At 42.0% G+C, this 23663-nt stretch overlaps 1 protein-coding gene and 1 pseudogene across 13 annotated transcripts in view; both read right to left on the bottom strand.

Annotated features, from left to right (window-relative positions):
• The window catches only part of LOC147354859 (zinc finger protein 154-like), a 39008-nt gene that overhangs the window by 9636 nt on the left and 5709 nt on the right, over positions 1-23663 (bottom strand). For 3 of the 13 annotated variants that reach the window (XM_086354972.1, XM_086354974.1, XM_086354973.1), the window contains one exon: positions 13173-18003. The exons of 5 other annotated variants lie outside the window; for them this stretch is intronic. In XM_086354972.1, coding sequence (XP_086211098.1) covers positions 15680-18003 — 2324 coding nt within the window. In that variant the 3' untranslated portion in view covers positions 13173-15679. Of the gene's footprint in view, positions 1-3159; positions 3244-3423; positions 3550-5839; positions 6106-13172; positions 18004-23663 lie in introns of those variants that run through there. 5 more of the 13 variants (XR_015146628.1, XR_015146625.1, XM_086354980.1 and 2 more) reach the window with 4 other exon arrangements.
• LOC147354860 (uncharacterized) lies at positions 836-2330 on the bottom strand (annotated as a pseudogene).

Below are 23663 nucleotides of genomic sequence, written 5' to 3'. Positions count from 1 at the left end.
ATACACATTCAGGCCACTGATTAGAACCAGAAAGCTCTGCAATCTTTCCTTGGAAGCCTTGGGCAACAGGCAGAGTCCTCTGGGCCCCAAATGGGTCATGTCAGTGACTTAACTCATCAAAGCAACAAGAAGGAAATGAGTGCTGCTCAGGGTTCTCACAATCCCTCCCATGAATGGGAAAAATCAAGGTTCCTTCCCTGAACACCCTGGGGTGGCTGAATGCTGTACACTGTGAATACCTGCCAGGTGGGAGAAATGAAATGGCTTTGGCTACAGAAACTGTCAGCAATAGAAGTCTGGCAAGAGGCCAGGTTAAAAAGTACAATATAGCTCCCACACACCTGGGATATTTGCAGATGTTTGGATGTATGATGTTCAATTCAGATGGTACCACCAGGAGGGATCTCGAGTGTAGATCCACTGAAAAAGGAAACTCTACAATCCTACACATGTAAGGTATTTTTTCCTTCTGAAATCTGTGGTTCCAAAGAGTCAAGACTTTGGGTTAATGGCCTTATCACTTTCATTGCATTCATAAGGCCTTGATCCAGTGTTTTAAGAGACTGGAGTTGTAGGTAAAGAACTCAGCAGGAAAAAAAAAAAAAAAGAACTCAGCAGATTCCCCAATTTGTAAGGCCTTTTCCCAGTGTGAATTCTCCGATGTGTGATGAGGTTAGAGCTTTGGCTAAACGATTTCTCACATTCACTGCATTTATAAGGCCTTTCTCCAGTATGCACTCTCCGATGAGTAGTGAGGTTGGACATGTATCTAAAGGATTTCTCACACTGATTGCACTTGTAAGGCCTTTCTCCAGTGTGAACTCTCTGATGTTGAAGGAGGACAACATTTTGGTGAAATGATTTCCCACATTCACTGCACTCATAAGGTCTTTTTTCCAGTGTGAACTCTCCAATGCTGATGGAGTGAAGAGCTTTTCTTAAAGGATTTCCCACATTAACTGCAGTCATAAGCCATTTCTCCTGTGTGAAATCTCTGGTGTGTAATGAGGTTGGAGATATCTAAAGGATTTCCCACATTCACCACATTCATAAGGCCTTTCTCCACTATGAACTCTCCGATGCTGAAGGAGTGCAAAGCTTTGCCGAAAAGATTTCCTACATTCGCTGCACTCATAAGGACTTTCTCCAGTGTGAACCCTCAGATGTTGAAGGAGCACAGAGTTTTGGGAAAATGATTTCCCACATTCACCACATTCATAAGGTCTTTTCCCAGTATGAACACTCTGATGGTGAATGAGGCTGTAGCTTTTGCTAAAAGATTTCCCACATTCTTTACACTCTTAAGACCTTTTTCCAGTGTGAACTCTCTGGTGCTGAATGAGATGTGATCTTTGGATAAAGGCTTTCCCACATTCACTGCACTCATAAGGCCTTTCTCCAGTGTGAACTCTCCGATGCTGAATGAGGTTTGAGCTTTGGCTAAAAGATTTGCCACATTTGTTGCACTCATAAGGCCCTTCTCCAGTGTGAACGCTCTGATGTCTAATGAAATGGGAGTTTTGCTAAATGATTTTCCACATTCAGTGCACACGTAACATCTTTCTCTAGTGAGGACTCTCTGGTGCTGAACAACTGCATGTTTGCCACTCAAAGTTTTTGTGTAGTCTCCCCAATTATAATGATTTTTTCCCCTTAGAAAGGGAGCCTCACACTCGGTTTCACTATGTGACTTTTGCCAGGTGTGTGTGGCCTCTTGGTGAAGAAATCCTGAGTTGCCCAGGAAGTCCTTCCCAATATTCCCAAGGGTAAAAGGCTTCATTGATACATAGAATTTGCAGCTGCTCACAACCAAGGCTCTCCTCACATCACTTCTCAATGGTTTCTCTCCAATATGTGGCTTTTGGTGCTGATGAAGGTTTACTCTAAAATAGAATGGTTTCTCACATACCCCACTCACGCGGAGTTCCTGCCCACATTGTGTTTCCTGGTACTCAGCCAAGTGAAAAATGTCACTCGAGATCAGGCCACACATCTCATAGAGGTTGGCCTTCTGGGAGAGACAGACCTGCCTTAACAATCTTGATCTGTGAGCATCCTTGATCAGAAATACTCTGTTCAGAAAATGCCTCCTTATCCTCTTCTCCATGCCAACAACCCGAAAGCAGAGAAATGCTGGTGACATACACATTGACTTTGTGCAAAGAAAAAGGCCCATTACAAATGTGGGTATCATAAACCCTGGAATGAATCAATGGGATTGTTTGCAAGACAAGGTGGTTACGTTCAAGTTAAGGATGGGGCTGCTTAGCAGCACTGGGCTTTTAAAGATTACAGAATGGGGGAGTCCTAACAAAGTAAAGGACACAACCATGGAGAATAACACAAGAAGAGGCAGAGTCTACAGCACATTCTGCAAACAATTTTCAGTAGGACCTTGACTAGTAGTGACACATGAATACTATGTAGTAAGTTATATGCAGGCTCAGGAAATTCCAACTGTAACAGAGCAGCTGGTGTTGAAGGATTAAAGATGTACACACTTTATGACATAAAAGGTATAGGCTGATGTTGGACAGCACTGCAGAAGAAGCAGTGTGAAAAAGCACTGAGGAATGGAGTCCAGGGAGGTAAGAATTAGCCCTAAGACGGAAATAAGAAATGACAAGTAACAGTGTTGAGAAGGTGGCTAACCGAAGAATGGGGAAGTACAGGGAGAAATGAGGTATGGCCAGCATTGTGATTGGCACCCAAAGGCTAGTCAGAGAAAAGCTTTCTGGTATGATCTGTATATAGCCCTGACATTACACCCTCCCCCAGGGGTCACTTATTAGGACCAGACTATGTCCGAGTTCCATGTGCTGTAGTTGGAGTCCTTTCTATTCTGTGAACCTCTCCACTTCATCCTCTTGATGAACAACTATGAAGAACCTGGATGATTCAAAGACTATGGTAAAGACAGGACAGAAAAGTAGCCAGCACTGGCCAAAAATAACTCAGCACATGACAGAGCACAAGACATAAAATTAAATATTATAAAAAGAACTTCAGAGGAGTATCTTGCAAGAATAGCCCATGCTCCATATAAAAGGAGCAGATCAATGATGACAATTTCTGGAACAAGCAAGAATGAGGAAATGTTAGCTACAGAAAGGAAACAGAACCTGGGGTACACTGGTACCTTGGATCTGGAAAATTCACCTGGCTATGGAGAGGGTAAACAAGGTGGAAAGACTCCTGACTCTGGATCCATCCCTGCGAGGCAAGGGGTAGCAGGTCTTGGATCTATCAAGGAGAAAAGAGGGCAGTGCTCAATGCTCAGTCCTACCAGCCACAACACCTACTGAGGGAACTGAGAAAGGAAGCAGTGCCCAGGGTCCTGACATGACAAGGGAGACTTGCCAATGGAAAAAGAGAAAGGGCCAAGACTAGCTCAGGGCACAGGGGTGGGTTTAAGGTTCTTACCCAGGGAGCTTTAAGTGCAAAGTTCTCCAGCATCTCATCATGATACAGGCGTTTCTGAGACTCGTCAAGGAGACCCCATTCCTCCCAGGAAAAGTTCACAGCCACATCTTCAAAAGTCACACTACCCTGTCATAGTCAGGACAGATGAAATCACAAACAAGCCGCTCTCAAGACGACCTACAATCCATTCCCCCATACATCTATTCTATGACCATCCTCCTCCCAATCTCCCCAGTCAGAGGAGAAACTAGGCCCTGGTGCCATTGTCTCCCTACAGGCCCACTGATTATGGGGTCCAGCCATCAGCGACAAGAGACAGGTGCACAAACAGATACTTAAACTGTGAACCTGACATGGAAGAATCCAACACTCCTGCCAGGCAATAACTCTGATATGGTCAAGGTCATGTAAGTCACAATACCAGGGACCTGGGACCATCAGACACACACCCTCTCCATGTACACATCACTCTCTAGATTGCACATCCCTCTTATCTCCAGACACCACAGTCATGTGCCCTCAGCCAGCACCACCTCACCATCCCGCTCTATAAGCCTCTCCTTGGCCTCCCCTGATGTTGAACTATGTTGATCACATCCTCTTCCCTCCACTGGTGAGGAGGGGATTCCTGCCTAGAGTTGTAGTGATGACCAAACATAGGACAACTAACACTGGACAGATGCTATCAGTAGCATCTTAGTAATCCTATATATTCACAGCTAGAATAGGAGGACACCACACACCACACAGGGATACATGGTGTTACACTCTGGAAAAGAGTGGACAACCAAGAGCTGTGGGATGTAAGCTTTATAGTACCAAGAAGGTAAGGTGCCCGTGCTCTCCAAAGGAGGATGCAATTTTCTTTTCTAAATAACCCCAAAGGGCTGGCTGACAGGGCACTGAAACCCACTACGAAGGGATAAGCAGGAACTATACCTCATCCCCTTTATGAAAAGGGTAGTTTAGTTAAGGAGACCCTATCCACCGGAGCAGAGCAAGGTGGGGAACTGGTGCTCGGGTCATTTGAGGTCCTGCCAGTTTTAACACATGTCCAGGCGGCATATAATACTGGGACTTGATTTTAGGATTTATACCACAATTTAGCAGACAACAACCAGAGTTATGTTTGGCAAATTCATACAGGATCCAGTAATTCCCTAGACCTCTCATGGCTCCTAGTAGCAGTGGCAGTGCCCAAATCTTCTATTAAAGGCCTCCCTGACAGGATCCATTTCTTACCTGAGACTCAACCACACACAATCGTCTGTTCGTTTCCAACATCCGTGGCCCTATGCTATTTTGAGGCTGTACCTGCTGTCCCCTTACCTGTCACAACCTTCTTCTGTCCACCTAACTCTCATTCAGAGCCTAGCCCATTGGTGGTGTACCTCAGGCCTACTGATGCTCAGAAATGACCACATTTCCCCCTGATCTTACTCTCCGGGCTGAATGAAACAGGCCAGAGCACCCCGGAGTCATCAATATGATGTCTCTGCATCTTTTTCCTTTGAACAGCTTTTGAAAACATCTTAACTTCCGACGTGTATTCTGCACTTTCTTCCTTAAAACTCCCCATGGCTTCTAGAGTTCTCACAGTAATGAACAACTTGCACTCTACTAGTCCAGGCTTAACAGCTGCCTCGTGTTGTTTATTCCCTGCAGACAATAGATGGACCCCAGGATGCCCGAATCCACCCAGCTAAGTTCCACGTCGAAGCCTCTGCAGTTGCGGGTGCCTCTGCCTGTCACCCTCTCCCAAGCGCCACCAAACTGTCAGACGCAAGACCCCACTCACGACTGCCTCACTGTCCTGGACCCGGGACCTGGACTGTGGGAGCGGAAACAGGCGTCTGGCGCTTGGGCTTTAGTGTCTGGTGGGCTGAGGGCGGTGGGGGCTCAGCCTATTTCAGGTGAACAGTGAAGGGACTCAGCCATACATGTGTTAGGGGAAGCACACTGATTGAAACCGTCCACCCTGGCCAGGCACCATAGCAACCATTTGCATGAGTTATTTTATGACAGGACATCCTGATAAGGAATTTGGAACTCATAAGCCACCACCAACCGGAAGAGTTGGGGAAAGGTCTAAAGGAGACACCGCGTGTCCGTGAACTTCCCGGAATCCCTCTTGCTAGCATCCATCTTGGCCGATCGATGCGTGCGGCACCGCGAAAGACTCTGAATTAGAATGGTTGTCCAAAGACCACCCGGAAGCTAATCCCATCACCATAAAACCCGAGGCTGAGAGGCACGCGGCAGAGCAGTTCTCCTGGGTTCCCTTACCCTACTGCTCTCCACCCGGGTGCCCTTTCCTGGGCACATGTGTACAATTCATTTCCGAGTGTTAGACAAGAGCCCAGTTTCAGGCCCTGGAAGGGGTCCGCCTTCCTGCAACAGGAGGACGAGCGTTTACCTGAGGCGGGTCCCTCAGAGCCGCCGCCGCCATCGGACTTCTAGGCGCAGGGGGGCCGGAGCGCTGGGGAGGCAGGGGATGCCCGCGCCGCGGTCCTGCTCCTGGGCCTGGCGCGGGGCACCCCGGGAGGCGCTGAACCTCGGCCCGCCTCTGTGCAGCCCAGACAGCACCTCCTCCCAGACCTCCTCAATCGCGTCACCTCCGTCCCAACCTAGCGTTCTGGACCTGGCACAAGCTTGGGACAGTTAAAATGGCCGCCTGGAGGCGGAGTCAGGAGGTCCCGCCCCGACCTTTTGTGCCCAAACGGAAACTCCATTTCCCTTAGCCTATACGCAAGGAATTCTGAGTCATGTAGCTTCCTTTTCCAGGTGAAAATGCTGAGCTGCTCCGCGAGGAGGCTGGGGAAATTGTGCGCAAACTATCTAAGGCTAAAGAAAGAGAAGGTATCAAGCATTTCCCTTTGAAGAATATGCAGAAGTTTTCTCTGGTGGCTCAGATGGTAAAGAATCTGCCTACAATGCAGGAGACCTGGGTCGGAAAGATCCCCTGGAGAAAGGAATGGCTACCAACTCCAGGATTCTTGCCTGGAGAATTTTATGCATGGAGTCTAGCATTCTTGCCTGGGAAATCTCCTGGACAGAGGAACCCAGTCTATGGGGTTGCAAAGACATGGGCACGGCTGAGCGACTAACTCTTTGACTTTCATGCAGAAAGAGTGCTCAGTCGTACTTAACTCTGCTGCCCCATGGACTGTAGCCCGCCAGGCTGCTCTGTCCATGGGATTTTTCTAGGCGAGAATACTGGTATGGGTAGCCATTTCCTACTTCAGGGAATCTTCCTGACACAGAGATCAAACCCGTGTCTCCCCCATTGGCAGGCAGATTCTTTACCACTGACCCACGAGGGAAGCCCCACCAATCAATTACTTCAATCCAATTAGGCTGCAGTGGACAGTGGCACAAAAGAGAAAAGTACAGTGGGGGAAAAAAGATATTGGATGGAAAAAACCCTGATAACAATTGAACCCACTACGTCCTAGTAAAAGTAATGGGTCTGCACCTGCCTGGCAGACCAGGGGATAAGAGTGTGCGGTTGCAACGGAGGGACCACAGGTTCGACCCATGGTGGGGGAACTAAGGTTTCATAAAACGAAAAAATCAAAGAAAGAAATGGAAAATTTTACTCAGGCCAAATAGGATTATAACCCAGGAACATGCTCTCAGAAAACTCTAAGAACTGTTACGCTTGTTAAAGATCAAAGCATTATGTAGGTTTTTGCGACAAAAGGCTACTTTAAATGCCATACATAATTGGCTAAATCCAGTTCTGTAAGTACAGAGTGGTAGGTTATCATGATCACTTACACCATCAAGGGAGCATGTTATCTTTTCTAAAACAATAATTTATTTACATTTTTGCCAATGCTGTGTCTTCCCTGCTACTTGGGCTTTTCTCTAGTTGCGGCCGGCAGGTGCTATTCTCCAGTTCTGGTGTGCAGGCTTCTCATTGCGGTAGCCTCTCCTGACGTGGAACATGGGCTCTAGGGCACAGGGACTTCAGTAGTTGTGCGGCACGTTTATTCAGTAGTGTGGCTCCTGGGCTCTAGAGCACAGGCTCAACAGTTGTGCTTATGGGCTTAGTTGCTCTGAGGCATGTGGGATCTTCCTGGATCACAGATGGAATCCTTGTCTCCTGCATTAGCAGGAGGATTCTTTACCAGTGAGCCACCAAGGAAGCCCAGACACGTTATCTTTTAAGGCGTTGTCTTGTTGGTGCTAGGAAAATGTTGCTCTTTATGGGTTAAGCAGGTATTTCTGCCAATGGGGAGTTTTGGGGGGTGCATAATGCAGATATATGATATACAGTAGAGGGGAAGGGAAGGCCAAAGAACAGAAAAAATTTTTCATATAAAATTTTCATATAATTTAATATGAAGTTTATTTCTTGACTTGCCTTAGAATACAAATTTTTAGTGCATCAGTCATTAACTTTGAAAAACACAGACACTCAGACTTTAGGGCATCTGTTGATGTTGCAGTCAAAAGCTTCAGCCCATGGGATTTCCTAGGCAGTCCAGTGGTTAAGACTCCACACTTCCAATTCAGGGGGTGCAGAATCAATCCCTAGTCAGGAAACTAAGATCCCACGATCCCACATGCCGCTTGGTGCAACCAAAAGAAAAAAAAAACAAACAACTCAGCCCTGCCTATGGAGCACTGTGAACAGAGATCAATGGCCCGGGCTGTAATTATATACATTTATTGGAAGCAATGGAGAACATGTTAAAGCTATCGAAGAAATGCAATTATATTAGAAAACATGGAAAATTATCCCAAAGGACCTAGTTACACCATCATATATATGACAAATGGGGCTTCCCAGGTGGCACTAGTGGTAAAGAATCCGCCTGCCAGTGCAAGAGATGTTAAGAGATGCGGGTTTGATCCCTGAGTGAGGAAGATCCCCTGGAGAAGGAAATGGCAACCCACTCCAGTATTCTTTCCTGGGAAATCCCATCGACAGAAGAGCCTGGCCAGCTATTGTCCACAGGGTCACAAAGAGTCGGTCATGACTGAAGTGACTTAGCACAAACACACACATATGACAAATACAACACAAGGATGTAAGACAAAATTTTGAAATAAAAGAGAACTAAGATGCATAAGTAAATATAAAATAGGAGTATGTTGCTTATGATTTAAAGATAATGATTATGAAAAATAAATTTTATAAAAAGCAGAAACATTGAATTTTAAGTTATTGGTATTTGTTAGTGTGAAATGTTAATGCACTTGTCATAATAAAAGACAATTTGTACTTTATAGACATATTCAAAAGATTTATAAGAGTGGTGATGTGTCTGGCATTTTCAATGCTATAATATTAGGAATATATATATTTTGAGAAAATGAAGAAGTACATCTTCATACTCAAAGTTGACCCATATATAACTAAGAATCCTTTTCAAATCATTTAAAATATTATAATTAACAAGAAATTATGGGCATGCATATATGCAATAAAATTAAAAATCAATATTAATTTTTAAGATGCTTTCTTCTATTTTATAATTTAAATGCAGTGTTACTGAAACAAACAAAAATTTGAAAAACATGACACTAAGAAATGTGATGGGAAAATTGAAAAAAAGTCAAAAACTTTGAAATTAAACAGAAATTATGAAAACCACTTCTAAATGATAATAGATATAAACCAAGTTTCTATATAAGAAGGCTATTATGAATAAAAATACTGAGAGGTCACTTACTTTATGTATTGGAAACAAAATACTATTGTTGCAGACCTTATTAGTTAAAGTTTACTTAAAGAAATGTTTATTACAATAAACTAAATATATCCAATAACTTATTCTGGAAGAGAAAACCATAGTGAGTTAATAGTACATAGCAGAGTGCCTGGAAATACATCTTACTGACTTGTACATGCTGAATAATTTATTGATGCATACATGTATTAAACTTGATTATCAATTTAGAGATAAAATATATAATGCAATAAAATATAAAAGTGGATTGAAAACTGAGATGGAAAACATTTTCTTGAATTGGAAAATAATTTAATCAAATCTATACATGAAAAATCATACCTGAATGATTGAGTAGAAATTTTCTCAGTGATTATTTTGATTTATGTAGCATTTTATAAAGTTGAACAAAATTAGGAAATTGGCAGTACAATAAATATGCCAAGAAATTAGAGTAAGAGAAGTATAAAAAGGAAAGAAATCTCACTCTCCATAAATGGATTGAAAGATCCCTATCAGTGTGTGATCAGGGTATGATTTGTTAGAATAAGCCATCTCATGACTGCTAGAAACCTACTGATTCACCATTGAATCATCAGAGATCTTTCCAGAGAGAAGAGAGCAAAATATTAACAATAATGAAGATATTATATATATATATATATAGACATGATATCATACTTAGATAACCTTTAGCTTTGAGATTCTTTATATCCCTGATTATCTTGTTATCTGTATCTTACAATCTTATTCACGTTGCATGACCTGCTCTCACTAAAAAAATCTGACAAGAAATTTTAACACTGGCACTCATCAGAGGCATCTTAGTAAAACTCTCCTACAGATTCCATTTTCAAATGATGCTCCCAAAAGGTAAACAATGCATATCCAACAATTGATACAAAGCCTTTAGAATGGACATTGTGAGGTTCAATGTGTTTGGTCAGCAATAAGAGCAAATACAATCCAGAGAGTTTGTTGAGGAAATTACTAGCTAGCCTTAAGGTAAGTGCAATAGATAAGGTGGCACCATGCCTCTTGGTTCCTCAGAATGCATCCCTTCTCTGTCACTTTGAATTTTCTGAGACATACTCTAATTCTTTTAAGAATATGACATGGATCTGTGGATATTGGCTACTCACCAAATTTATACTTCTCAGGATAGCTGAAATGTCAGCATCTGTGTAGCGGTAAAAACTGGGCACCCAACAAGAGATAAAAGTTAATTCCATGATCTCACCTACTTGCTTGGAAGTGTTTATCATTTTACCTATAAAAGGAATCGTTGTCACTGCAAGAGTACATGAGAGTATCTCAGGAAAATAGCTGTAGAGTGAGCAAATTACAGTTATTAATGCTGATTAATTGGGTCATCCATTGGGCACTGTTGAAACCACTAGAAGAGAAAAAGGATTTGTGAATCCTGAAAAAAGTTTAAGTTTAATGGGTGCTAAATGAAGGACACTGAGTCCTAAATTTGAGAGAATTGAGTCCATGATTATGCTAGAAACATGGCTACCATGAAGTTCTTATTTCCACAAAGTGTGAATCCTTTCATTTATGACATCTCTGAGGAAAACTAACTTGAAGAAAAATAGACCAGAAAGGGGTAGAAGAGTAGAAGGAAAGCCACATCATGTTTTCTTCTATTGGTAATCACTTATTAAACATCTCATCTGCCTAAGAGGCTCATCTAGATAATGAGTTATATACATCAGCAACCAAAGACATGTGTTTTCATGCAGCCTTGCTTTGCTAAGGACAGGATGTTTGAATTCAAGGAACACAGTTTTATCAGTGCCTGCAACAAACCCAACACCTTGTCTGTGCTTAGGGAAACTTGGCTGTGACCACTGTTGTAATTCTCTTTTAAATGACCTACCTTTTATTTTTCTTATGTAGACAGTATCTTAAAAAGAATATTTGTATCTGTTTGCTATTTGGGGAAACCAGTTTGATTTGCAACAAGTGGAAGTTTAACATGAAAAATGAAATCGAAATAATGAAGTCCCAGGGACCTCATGGGGTACGCTCAAGGCTGCTCCCTGTGTTAAAGAGGGACATTAGTTTCAAGTCTGTGTTTGGATTCCCCGCCCCCCCCCCCAAAAAATGGGGGATATTAGTAACAGTGGGTAAATGGAGATCTAGCACTATACTGTAGCAAAACTTTCTTCAGACAGAAGCAAGGGAAAGAGCAGGGAAAAAGGATCAGCAGCTTTCTCAGCATCCAGCCATGCCACTTGTTGTATCTGTGCACACTCTAAAAAATGGTCTCAGGCCGCACAAGACTGTGGTCCAGGCCTTAGAAATAAGCAACAATGGTGTAGCACTGCAGAGCCCATTTCAACTGGGATTGTATGGTTTGGGAAGATGCCCTTGGTCAACTGATAGCAAATGGCTTCCAAGAAGTACTGTCTGAATCACCCTATTCTCTGACACACCTATCATCCATGGCCCTGTGAACTTGGAACACGAGCAGGCTAGGCCAGTCAGCTCCTCTTCTGTGGAATCTGGAACAAGGACCTCAGACGTGGCCAGAGCTTGCTGGGCACTCCAGTGAGGATTCGTGTTAAGGAGTCTGTTTTTTTTTTAAATCTTGGTGTGGACACATAGAGGTTGAAATTTCAGAGAGGATGAGGGTTCAGAACATGTGCAGAGTGCAGGGAAGAAGGCTGGTGTGTGCCAATGGTCTTCTCAACCAGTCAGTCTTCTCAACCTGCTCCAACAGGCAGTAGGTCCATGAATGGAGCAGAGGCAAGCTGCTACCCAGTGAGACCAAGAGCACAGATTTCCATTATCATTTACTGGTACCAGGTCCTCCGGACTGTCTCTGCTCTTCCAAGCTGAAGGTTACAAACACCTGAGAAAGTTAAACCTCCTACCTGGTTGTTAGATGATGTCAGAGGCTGTCAGTCAGCCGCTGAGGGTGGAGACCCAGCTCAGAATCACTGATTCTCGAAGGTTGAGCTCTCTGCTGTGCTCAAATGGAAGATGTGGCCTTGGGGTATAAGCAGTTGCAGCTGAGAGAAAAGCCTCCAGTGGGGGAAGCTACTGGCGGTGACAGACAAGGGTATTACAGTGAGAACTACAAGGGCAGATGGTACATGGGTACCTTGCTGTGTTGATGATTCCAACAAAGCTAAAGGCAGCTGGGGCTCCTTGGAAATCTCTGTGTGTCTGCCTCAGGCTGAGGGCTTCATGTACCGAGGTAAATAGATAAAACATCTCAAGTTTTGGAGCTAGACTGAGGGGTATGAATCCATCTTGACTCAGGTACTTCTCCACTGTGTGACTTTGGGGAACCCACTTCATTGTTTCGACCCTGGATTTTGCCAGTAGTAAAACAATAGTTCCTACTTTCTCAGTTTTGAGAATTAAAGAGAATATGTTTATAAAGCAAACCCTGGAATCTTGGCACTCAGTGTGACACTCACTTAAGTACTCAGTGTTTTGTTACTTCTATTGATTCTCACAGGGACCAAGGTAAGCACCTTCTTCACCTCCAGGTCAGTCAGCAAATAGGCTCAGGAAGCTCTAGTGAGTTGCCTAGAGATTCCCAGGAGGGGAACCCATACTGAGATACCAGCCCTCTGCAGCCTCTGCCTCCTTCAGGTGAGTGTGTCAGTGGCTTATGAGAAGCCCCATTTCTTTCTCAAATGCACTCGGCGCCAGTGGGGCTCAGGGACTTTAGGGGAAATGAGGGGTACCTGGCCAGGCTAGTGGGGAGGTCCAGTGAGATTGTGGGTACAGTCACGGGGCAGCAGATGGGTGCTCCAGCTCAACCTCCCACGGTTCATGGGTAGAGCCACATCTTACACCTGTCTTACGAGGGGAAACTGAGGCCCAGAGGTGGGGAATCATTTGCCTGTGAGTCATAATGATGTTTTGTGATCAGGATTCAAACCCAGGCTGCCTGAGCCAGGGCGTGGGGAGTCTGATTACTGCCCTATTTCCAGCCCAGCTGGGCTCTGAGATTCTTCATTCTGATGCCATCTTGTTCCCCTTCCTCTAGAGTTCTGCTCCAACCCAAACCCCATGATGATAAATCAGGAAACTGGTCAAACACTATTAAGCAAGGGTTTGCGGTTTTATTAAATGCTTGGACTTTAGAAAGTGATGGAGAGTACATTAGTAACACAGATTAAAAGTGAATGATATATGTGTCCGTTACAGTGCACATAGCATTAAAAAAGTGAAAAAATTAGAACACATTATTCCATTATTAAAATACTCCATAAATTAAAAAGTCACAAAATGAGTGAAATTCCAGTATGACTTGGCTGTTTCACTGTTCTTTTGTGAAAGGAAGAAAATAGCCAAAACTCATAGACTAGGCGGCAAATATGAACATTCCACTAAAGATATAGAGATAGCAAATACATATCTGAAAAATGATCATGAATCCTTAGCGAAATGCAAACAAAACAACAGTGAGATAGTATGACGAACTTATCAGAAGGGTTAAAATTAAGAATAACTGATCAGAAGAAAAATAAAAATTAAAAAAATTAAGATAAACATATTCCTAATAAAATCACTAATATCCTGGAAGTTTATCCTCTACCCCATTTATGGAGAAAGATATATATATGTACAATACATTAAAGTGACAGCTTCCTTAAGAGGAAAAAAAAAAGACTGACCAAATGAAGTATTCACTAGGATAAAAGAGGAAATGGACCTTTCAAACACTGCTGCTAAGAATGAAAAACACAAAAATCCCCAGGCAGTCCAGTGGTTAGGACTCCAGGTGCTCACTGCTCAGGGAGCAGGTTCAATCCCTGGGAAATTGCGGTCCCACAGCCACACAGTGTGACCGAAACTGGAAGAACAGGTATGACTGGTTCAGACCAGAATCTGGTGAGTTAGCACCCGCCTATCTTATGATTCACACTCTGCACTCTGAGTTACTGAAGTAAAGACAACTGAAACATATACCCACAGAAAGAATTATACACAAATGTTTTACCAGCTTTCTTTTCCAATAGTCAAAAATTAGAAAAACTTCAAATGTTCATAAACAAAAGAATGGATAATAGTGGTATATTGAAAAACAAGAATATTTCTTAGAAAAAAAGTATGAGCTGCTCATACATTATTGATGACTCTTCAAGTATTTAGGCAACTTAAATAAAAGCAGGAGAAAGAGTAACTTCCCATCATATGAATTCTAGAAAATGCAAAAGTTATCTATTATAATGGAACATAAATCAATGGTTACATGGAGGGTTGTGAAGGGCAAGGAAAGAGAGTATAAAAGGTCGTGAGATAAATATACAGTAACATAGTCATTACCATGACTATGATGATGGTTTTACTTCCATACATATGTCAGAACTCATCAAATAGCTTTTGAAATGGCTCACAATTAAAATCAACAACAACAAAAAACAAACCTCTATGTCCAACTTTCTGGAAAGTAGGTTTGGCAATTCTATATTCATTCCACTTTCTCAGGCCCTTTGTGGATCAGTTTTACCTCAAAGACAGCAAATAGATTGTGCAATGAATGACTTTCCACCTGAGTCAATAGGAATGTGGCCTGGGTCACAAATACATTTGTGGATGAGATTCTCCTTTTTTCTATATTTATTCTTTTTTGCCTGCCTCACTCTTGGTAGGACCTGGGGAAGAAATTCCCCTCAGCCCTAATGACATCCCCTGTGAACAAGGGAAAATATTTATGCTGCTCCCAGAAGCAGTTATGTTGTCACAGCTGACCCCTCCTCAGTGGGATCTAAGTCTCCTGAAACTCATCATAGCATCCAGGCCTGAAATGAGGACAAGAAAGTCCTGCAGCCTTTCACAGGAGGCTATGGGCAGAAATGCAAATTTGGCAAAAAATAGTAAGCCAATTTCTGCCTCTGTATTATCTACTCTGAAGCACAGAAAATTTGATACACCCATGAAGGCTGCACACATCTTCATGCTTGTACAGCCCAATTCTGTTTATAAAGCAGATGACATGGTAAATGGAATGTCCAAGATTAAGGAGGACTTAAACAGTAAAGTATTTGTTATTGTAGAAACCAAAGCAATGGTCAGGCAGATCTGCCAGCAGTGGCTGGCAATTCTTAATTGGTGACTCGGAAGCTAGAAAAATTCATCACTAGTATCTTCAGAACAACATGTCCCTGAAAATGGAGGTCCTTCTCTGCAAGCTGCCAGATGAACTCTTGATGTTCTCTGGGCCAATATTGCATCAGGGCCATGCAAAAGCTGCTCAGAAAGGGAATGAAGACATCCCAAGGGTTTATTTAGGCTAATCCTAATTTCCTCCAACAAATGAGAGAACAGAGTACGCTTCCCTGAGCGTGCTGGGGTAGTGACTGATGCACACTGTGGAGACCTGCCAGGTTAGAGGTGAAATGGATATGGCGACAGACACTGGAAGTGATGTAAATCTATCAAGAGCAGATTAGTGTGCAACACAGTTACATGTACTTCCCACATAAGTGAAATTATGATGAAGATTCTCTTTACTCTTGGTGTTTGGATTTATGAGGCAATTAGTGTCTCACAGTTTGGTCCAGTGTCATTACACTGAACAATGAAACTATATATTTCTTATACATCTAAGGCCTTTTTCCAGTGTGAATTCTCTGATGCTGAGAGAGGTTAGATTTTCGGCTAAAAGACTTCCCACATTTGAGGCAGTCATACGGCTTTTCTCCTGTGTGAACTCTCTGATGATAATGAAGGGTGGAACGAGAGGTGAAAGATTTCCCACATTCACTGCATTCATAAGGCCTTTCTCCTGTGTGAACTCGCCGGTGAATAATGAGGTGAATTCTTTGGGTAAAGGATTTCCCACAGTCACTACATTCATGAGGCCTTTCTCCTGTGTGAACTCTCCGATGTCGAACGAGTATCGAGCTATTGGTAAAAGATTTCCCACAGTCACTGCACTTATAAGGCCGTTCTCCAGTGTGAACTCTCTGATGATAGCCAAGGGCAGAAACAGAAGTAAAAGACTTCTCACATTCACTGCACTCATAAGGCCTTTCTCCAGTGTGAACTCTCCGGTGTTTAGAGAGGTATGAATTCTGGCTAAAGGATCTCCCACAATCCGTACATTCATAAGGCTTTTCTCCAGTGTGAACCCTCTGGTGTTGATTCAACTGGGAACTATCCCTAAAAGATTTCCCACATTCACTGCAGTCAAAAGGCCTTTCTCCTGTGTGAACTCTCTGATGACAACGGAGGGCAGAGTTAGAGGTAAAAGACTTCTCACATTCGCTGCACTCATAAGGCCTTTCTCCAATGTGAATTTTCTGATGATAACGAAGGGCAGAGCCAGAGGTAAAACATTTTCCACATTCGCTGCACTCATAAGGCCTCTCTCCTGTGTGAACTCTCTGGTGTATGTTGAGATGATTTCTTTGGGTAAAGGATTTCCCACACTCATTGCATTCATAAGGCCTTTCTCCTGTGTGAACTCGACGGTGTCGGATGAGTATTGGTCCATTGGTAAAGGATTTCCCACAGTCAGTGCACTCATAAGGTTTTTCTCCTGTGTGAACTCTCTGATGATAACAGAGGGCAGAACCAGAGGTAAAAGATTTTCCACATTCATTACATTCAAAAGGCCTTTCTCCAGTGTGAACTCTCTGGTGTTGAGACAGGTAAGATTTATGGCTAAAGGATTTCCCACATTCACTGCACTCATAAGGCCTTTCTCCTGTGTGAATTCTTCGGTGTATAATGAGGTGATTTATTTGGGTAAAAGACTTCCCACAATCAGTACACTCATATGGCCTTTCTCCTGTGTGAATTCTCTGATGATAACGCAGGCCAGAGCTAGAGGTAAAAGACTTCCCACATTCCCCACATTTATGAGTCTTTTCTCCAGTGTGAACTCTCTGATGATAATGGAGGGCAGAGTTAGAAGTAAAAGATTTCCCACACTCATTGCACTCATAAGGCCTTTCTCCTGTATGAACCCTCCAGTGTTCAATTACATCTGATTTTCGTTTAAAGGACTTCCTACACTCAGTGCATTCATAACTGATTTCTCCAGTGTGAACTGTCCGTTGTTGAATAAAGATGGAGCTATGGCCAGAAGACTGTGCACAATGATAGCACACATGGCAATTTTCTCCAGTGTTACTCCTCTGAGGATAAATGAGGACAAATTCTTGGCTAAAGGATTTCCCACATTTGCTGCACTTGTACTGCCTTGCCCCAGTATGAATTCTTCGATGTTGAATGAGGGCTGAGCTTCCTCTGAAAGATTTTCCACAGTCACCACACTCATAAAGCCTGTCACCAGTGTGGGCTTTCTGGTGCACAATAAATGAGGATTTATACTTGAATTTTTTCCCACATTTACTGCACACAAAACGTTGTCTTTCAGGGCAGGCACTGTGGTCCTGAACAAGTGCGTGTTTGGGACTGAAGGCTTTCTTGCATTCTCCCCTGGGACAATGACTTTTTTTGCTTTGTAAATTTTCCATGCAGTGGGTGACTGTATTTGGCTTCTCCCCAGTGTGACTGGCCTGTTGCTTCAGATGTTCTGAGGTGCTTCTGAAGTCATCCTCAACTTGCTTGCTGGTTAGAGGCTCTCCTGACACATGGAAATTGGAGCTCTTCACAAATGAAGATCTGTCCACGCTGATTATGGGTGGTTTATCTTGCTTGTGCGGCTCCTGGTGCTGCCGAAGGTCTGTACTGAAAGAAAATCCTTTTGCACATGCCCTACACTTCAGTAATTTCTTGCTGTGTTGTGTTCCCTGCTGCTCAGCCAAATGGAAAATGCCTCTCAAGACTGGACCACACACTTCACAGGGGTGAGTCTTCTGAGAAGAGGAAGGTTCCTTGGAAGTCCTGGCCTGTGACACTGCCACAGAAACACTCTGTTCAAAGGAAGTCTCAACTTTCTCCTCTCCGCTCCAGAAGCCTGAATGGAAAGAAATGCTGATGAGGTACACATTCACTTTATTGGAAGGCACAACTCTTTGCACAAACGTGCAAATGAAACAAAAAAAGACCTTGCATGTAACAATGAAGACCCCATGAGCCACATTTAAGACCCCGTATGGGGCATCCTTGGTGGCTCACTAGTAAAGAGTCCACCTGCCAATACAGGAGACACAGGTTTGATCCCTGGTCTGGGAAGATCCCACATGCTACAGAGGGACTAAGCCCATGTGTGCCACAGCTACTAAGCCTGTGCTCTAGAGTCCAGGAGCTGCAACTGGTGAACCCATGAGCCACAACCGCTGAAGTCCATGCACCTAGAGCTCATACTCTACAATGAGAAGCCTTTGCACTGCAATGAGAACAGCCCCCACTCACCACAACTAGAGAAAAAGACCACGCAGCAAGAAAGATCCACCACATCAAAAATAAATAGAAAAATACCTATTTTTCAAAAGCAGGGATTAAATAAAACAAGCAGGGTTATCATACTATGTCAGATGAGATACTCTTTAAGTAAATAATTGTCACAAGAGACAGAGGAGGTCATTACGTAACAAAAAAGCAATCAATTCATCAAGAGGATAAAAATTACAAATACATATGTGATATTGGAGCACCTAAATATATAAAGCCAATATTAACAAATCTGAAGGTAGAAATAGATAGCTGCAATAATATTAAGGGTTCAATATCCCACTCTGGGTAAGAAAACATTGGACTTGAACTGCACCTAAGACCAAACAGACCTAATAGACATGTACAAAAGATGCTATCCAATTATAGCAGAATACACATTCTTCTCGAGTGCATGTATCATTCTCTAGGAGACATGACATGTTGGGTCAAAAATCAAATACTAAAAAATTCACAAAGATAAAAATCGTATCAAGTATCTTTTAAAACTACAATGGTATGAAACTAGAAATCATTAATAAGAAGAAACCTGGAAAATTAACAAATATTGGAATTTAAGTGACACGGTCCTGAATGACCTATGGGTTAAAAAGAAGTTAAAAAAAAAAAAATATAGACAACTGAAAATGAAAACATAACACACCAAAATTTGTGGGATGCAGCAAAAGCAATTGTAAGAGGATTATGTAGAGCAATACATGCCTACATTAAGAATAAAAGAACGATCTCAAATAAACAACGTATGCTTATACCTCAAGACATGAGAAAAAGAACTATGATTAAAATTATCAGAAATAAGCAAATAACAAAGATCAGAGCAAAAAAATGAAATGGAGACTAGGAATATGATAGGAAACATCAATGAAACTAACAGGGTTTTTTTTTGTTTTTTTGTTTTGGGCCACACCATGCGGCTTGAAGAATCTTAGTTCCCTGACCAAGGATCAAACCTGGGTCTCCTGGAATGAAAGTACAGAGTCCTAACCACTGGACACCAGGGAATTCCCAGGAGTCAGTTTCTTAGAAGACATAAGGCCTTTAGTTAGATTGACAGGCCTTTAGTTAGATTATGAAGAGCAAAGACTCAAAGTCAGAAATAGAAGAGGAGATATCACAACTGATACTGCAGGAATACAATCAATCAGAAGAAATTACAATGAACATTTTTTCACCAACAAATTAGATAACCTAAAGAAATGAATAACATTCCTATAAACATAAAACCAACCAAAAATAAATCATGAAGAAATAGAAAATCTGAACAGATCTGTAACTGATAAGGAGACGTAATCACTAATAAAAAAAATCTCCCAACAAAGCAAAGTTCAGGACTAGACAGAATCACTGAGAAATCCACTTAATATTTAAAGACTTAATATTAATCCTGCAAAAGTCTTCCAAAAACTTGAAGCAGGAACACTTCCAAGTTCATTTTATGAGAACAGCATTACTCTGATATCAAAGCTACTTAAGCATAACACAAGAGAAGAAAATTATAGGACAATATCCCTGATAAACATAGATACAAAACTCTTCAACAAAATACTTGCAAATCAAATCCAACAGCACATTAAAAAGATCATACATCACAATCAAGGAGGATTTATCCTGGGGATGCTAAGATGGTTAAACATCATGTGCAACATAAAAAAATGTGACAAACACATTATCAGAATGGAAGATAAAAACCATAATCATATCTATACATGCTGAAAAAGCATTTGATAAAGTTAAATATCTTTTCAAGATAAAAGCTCTCAACAAGTTAGATATAGAAGGAATGTACCTCAACACATCTGATATGCCTGCAGCTAACATCACATTCAGGGCTTCTCAGGTGGCCCAGTGGTAAAGAATCTGCCTGCCAAGCAGGAAACAGTTTTGATGCCTGAATCAGGAAGAGTCCCTGAAGAAGGAAATGGCAACCTACCCCAGTATTCTTGCCTGGGAAATCTCAAGGACAGAGGAGCCTGGTGGGCTACAGTCCATGGGGTCACAAAAGAGTGAGACACAAATCAATGACTAAACAACAACAACAACATTATATTCAACACTCAAAAGCTAAAAAGGTTTTCCTCTAACATCAGGAACAAGACGAGGATGCCCATCACTTCTGTTTTTATTCAACACAGTACAGGAAGCCCTAGCCAGAGTAAGTAGGGAAGAAAAAGAAAGAAAAGGCATTCAAATCAGAATTGATGTCATTGTTCAGTTGTTAAGTCCCATCCAACTCTGGGCCACCTCTGGGACTTCAACACACCAGGCTTCCCCATCCTTCACTATCTCCCCGAATTTGCTCAAACTCATGTCCAAAAAGTTGGTGATGACATCCAACCAGCTCATCTTCTGTTGCACCGTTCTCCTCTTGCCCTCAATCCTCCCCAGCATCAGGGTCTTTGCCAATGGGTTGGTTCTTTGCACCAGGTAGCCTAAGTACCAGAGCTTCAGCTTCAGCATCAGTCTTTCCAATGAACATTCAGGGTTGATTTCTTTTAGGACTAACTAGTTTGATTTCCTTGCAATCCAACTGACTCTCAAGAGTCTTCTCCAGCACCACAATTTGAAAGCATCAATTCTTCGGTGCTCAGCCTTCTTTAGGGTCCAACTCTCACATCTATACATGACTACTGGAAAAACCATAGCTTAGACTGTGCGGACCTTTGTCGGCAAAGTGATGTTTCTACTTTCTAATATGCTGTCTAGGTTTGTCATAAAGCTGTTCTTCCAGGAAGCAAGGGTCTTTAAATTTCATGGCCGCAGTCACCATTTGCAGTGATTTTGGAGCCCAAGAAAACAAAGTCTGTCACTGTTTCCATTGTTTTCCCATCTATTTGCCATGAAGTGATAGGACCAGATGCCATGATCTTAGCTTTCTATTCGAGTTTTAAGCCAGCTTTTTCATTGTCCTCTTTCAACTTCATCAAGAGGTTCCTCTTCACTTTCTGCCCTTAGGGTGGTATTATCCGCATATCTGATGTTGCTGATATTTCTGCTGGCAATCCTGATTCCAGCCAGTGATTCATCCAGTCTGGAATTTTGCATGAGATACTCTGCATATATGTCAAATAAAGAGAGTGACAGTATACAGCCTCATCATACTCCTTTCCCAATTTTGAACCAGTCTATTGTTGCATGTCTGGTTCTAATTGTTGCTTTTTGACCTGAATACAGGTTTCTCAGGAGAAAGGTAAGGTGGTCTGGTACTCCCATCTCTTTAAGAATTTCCTAGACTTTGTTGTGATTCACATAGTCAAAGGCTTTAGCATAGTCAATGAATCAGAAGTAGATGTTTTTCTGGAATTCCCTTACTTTCTCTACGATCCAATGAATGTTGGCAAGTTGACCTCTGGTTCCTCTGGCTTTTGTAAATCCAACTTGTACATCTGTAAGTTCTCAGTTCACATACTGTTGAAGCCTAGCTTGAAGGATTTTGACCATTACCTTGCTAGCGTGTGAAATAAGCACAGTTGTACAGTAGTTTGAACATTCTCTGGCATTGTCCTTCTTTAGGACAGGAATAAAAACTGACTTTTGCCAGTCCTGGGGCCATTGCTGAGCTTTCCAAATTTGCTGGCATATTGAGTCCAGCACTTTAACAGCAAGAATAGAAGAAGCAAAACTGTTTGTAGGTAGCACAGTCTCATATGTAGAAACCCCACAATTCTACTCTACTAAATGAATTCAGTAAAGTTGCAGGACCAAAAAAAAAAAACCCAATATACAAATTGGTTACAGTTACATTTATATACACGAATGTAAAAACTGTCTGAAAAGAAAATTAAGAAAACAACCTTATTTTAAATAGAATCAAAAACAAAATATTCAGGAATAAATTTAACCTAGGAGTTGAGAAATTTATATTCTGAAAATTATATGACAATGATGAAAGAAAGTGGAGAAGACATAAATAAATGAAAAGATATCCAGTGTTCTAGGATTTCAAGAATTAATATTGTTAATTTTACCAAGAGCAATTTACAGATAGAAAACAATCCATATCAAAATTCCAAAGACATTTCCGCAGAAACAAACAATCCTAAAATTCATAGGGAACCACAAAAAATTCCAAATAGCAAAAGCAATCTTGACAAAGAAGGACAAAGCGAGAGGCATCATACTTCCTGATTTCAGAGTAGTACAAAGCTACAGTAATCGACATATTATGTTACTGGCATAAAAGAAGACACATAGATCAATGGAACAGAATAGTGAGCCCAAACTCTAATGGCAGAAAGTGAAGAAGAACTAAAGAGCCTCTTGATGAGAGTCAAAGCGGAAAGTGAAAAGTTAGGTTAAAACTCAACATTCAAAAAACTAAGATCATGGCATTTGGTCCCATCACTTCATGGCAAATCAAAGGGGGAAAATGTGGAAGTGGTGACAGATTTTATTTTCTTGGACTCCAAAATCACTGCAGATTGTGACTGCAGCCATGAAATTAAAAGACACTTATTCCCTGAATGGAAAGTTATAACAAACCTAGAAGCATATTAATTAAAAAGCAGAGACATCACTTTGCCAACAAAGGTCTGTATCGTCAAAGCTACATTTTTTGCAGCAGTCATGTATGGATATGAGAACTGGACCATAAAGAAGGCTGTGTGCCAAAGAATTGATGCTTTGGAACTGTGATGCTGCAGAAGACTCTTGAGAGTCAGATGGACTGCAAGGAGAGGAAAACGGTCACTCCTAAAGGAAATCAACCCTGAATATTCATTGGGAGGACCAATGTCGAAGCTCCAATACTCTGGTTATCTGATTCAAAGAGCTGGCTCATTGGAAAAGACGCTGATGTTGGAAAAGGCTGAAGGCAGGAGGAGGAGGAGGCAACAGAGGAGGAGATAGTTGGGTGGTATCACCAACTCAATGGACATGAGTTTGAGCAAACTCCCGGAGACAGTGGAGCCTGGTGTGCTACAGTCCACTGGGTCGCAGAGTCAGACACAACTTAGTGACTGAACAACAATACAAGATCAAGCCAGGCATAACGTTCCCTAAGCCAAAGCCTAAGGGAGTCAATTCCTAACCCTCTCCAATTCTGTGATGACTGAGAGAAGTGAGAAGCTGAAAAAAAAAAAACGTTTGATGCTAGCTCAGGTTAGTTCATGAGGTTCAAGGAAAGAAACTGTCTGCATAACACAGAAGCACAAGGTGAAGCAGCAAATGCTGATGTAGAAGCTGTACCAAAGTTATCCAAAAGATCTAGCTAAGCTAATGAATAAA

This window comes from Bos grunniens, chromosome 18, assembly GCF_055505025.1.
Source record: "Bos grunniens cultivar Pamir isolate PY7600 chromosome 18, Bosgru_T2T1.0, whole genome shotgun sequence".
NCBI lineage: Eukaryota > Metazoa > Chordata > Mammalia > Artiodactyla > Bovidae > Bos > Bos grunniens.
The sequence above is the reverse complement of the archived record's forward strand: the minus strand, read 5'-3'. Positions and strand labels throughout refer to the sequence as shown.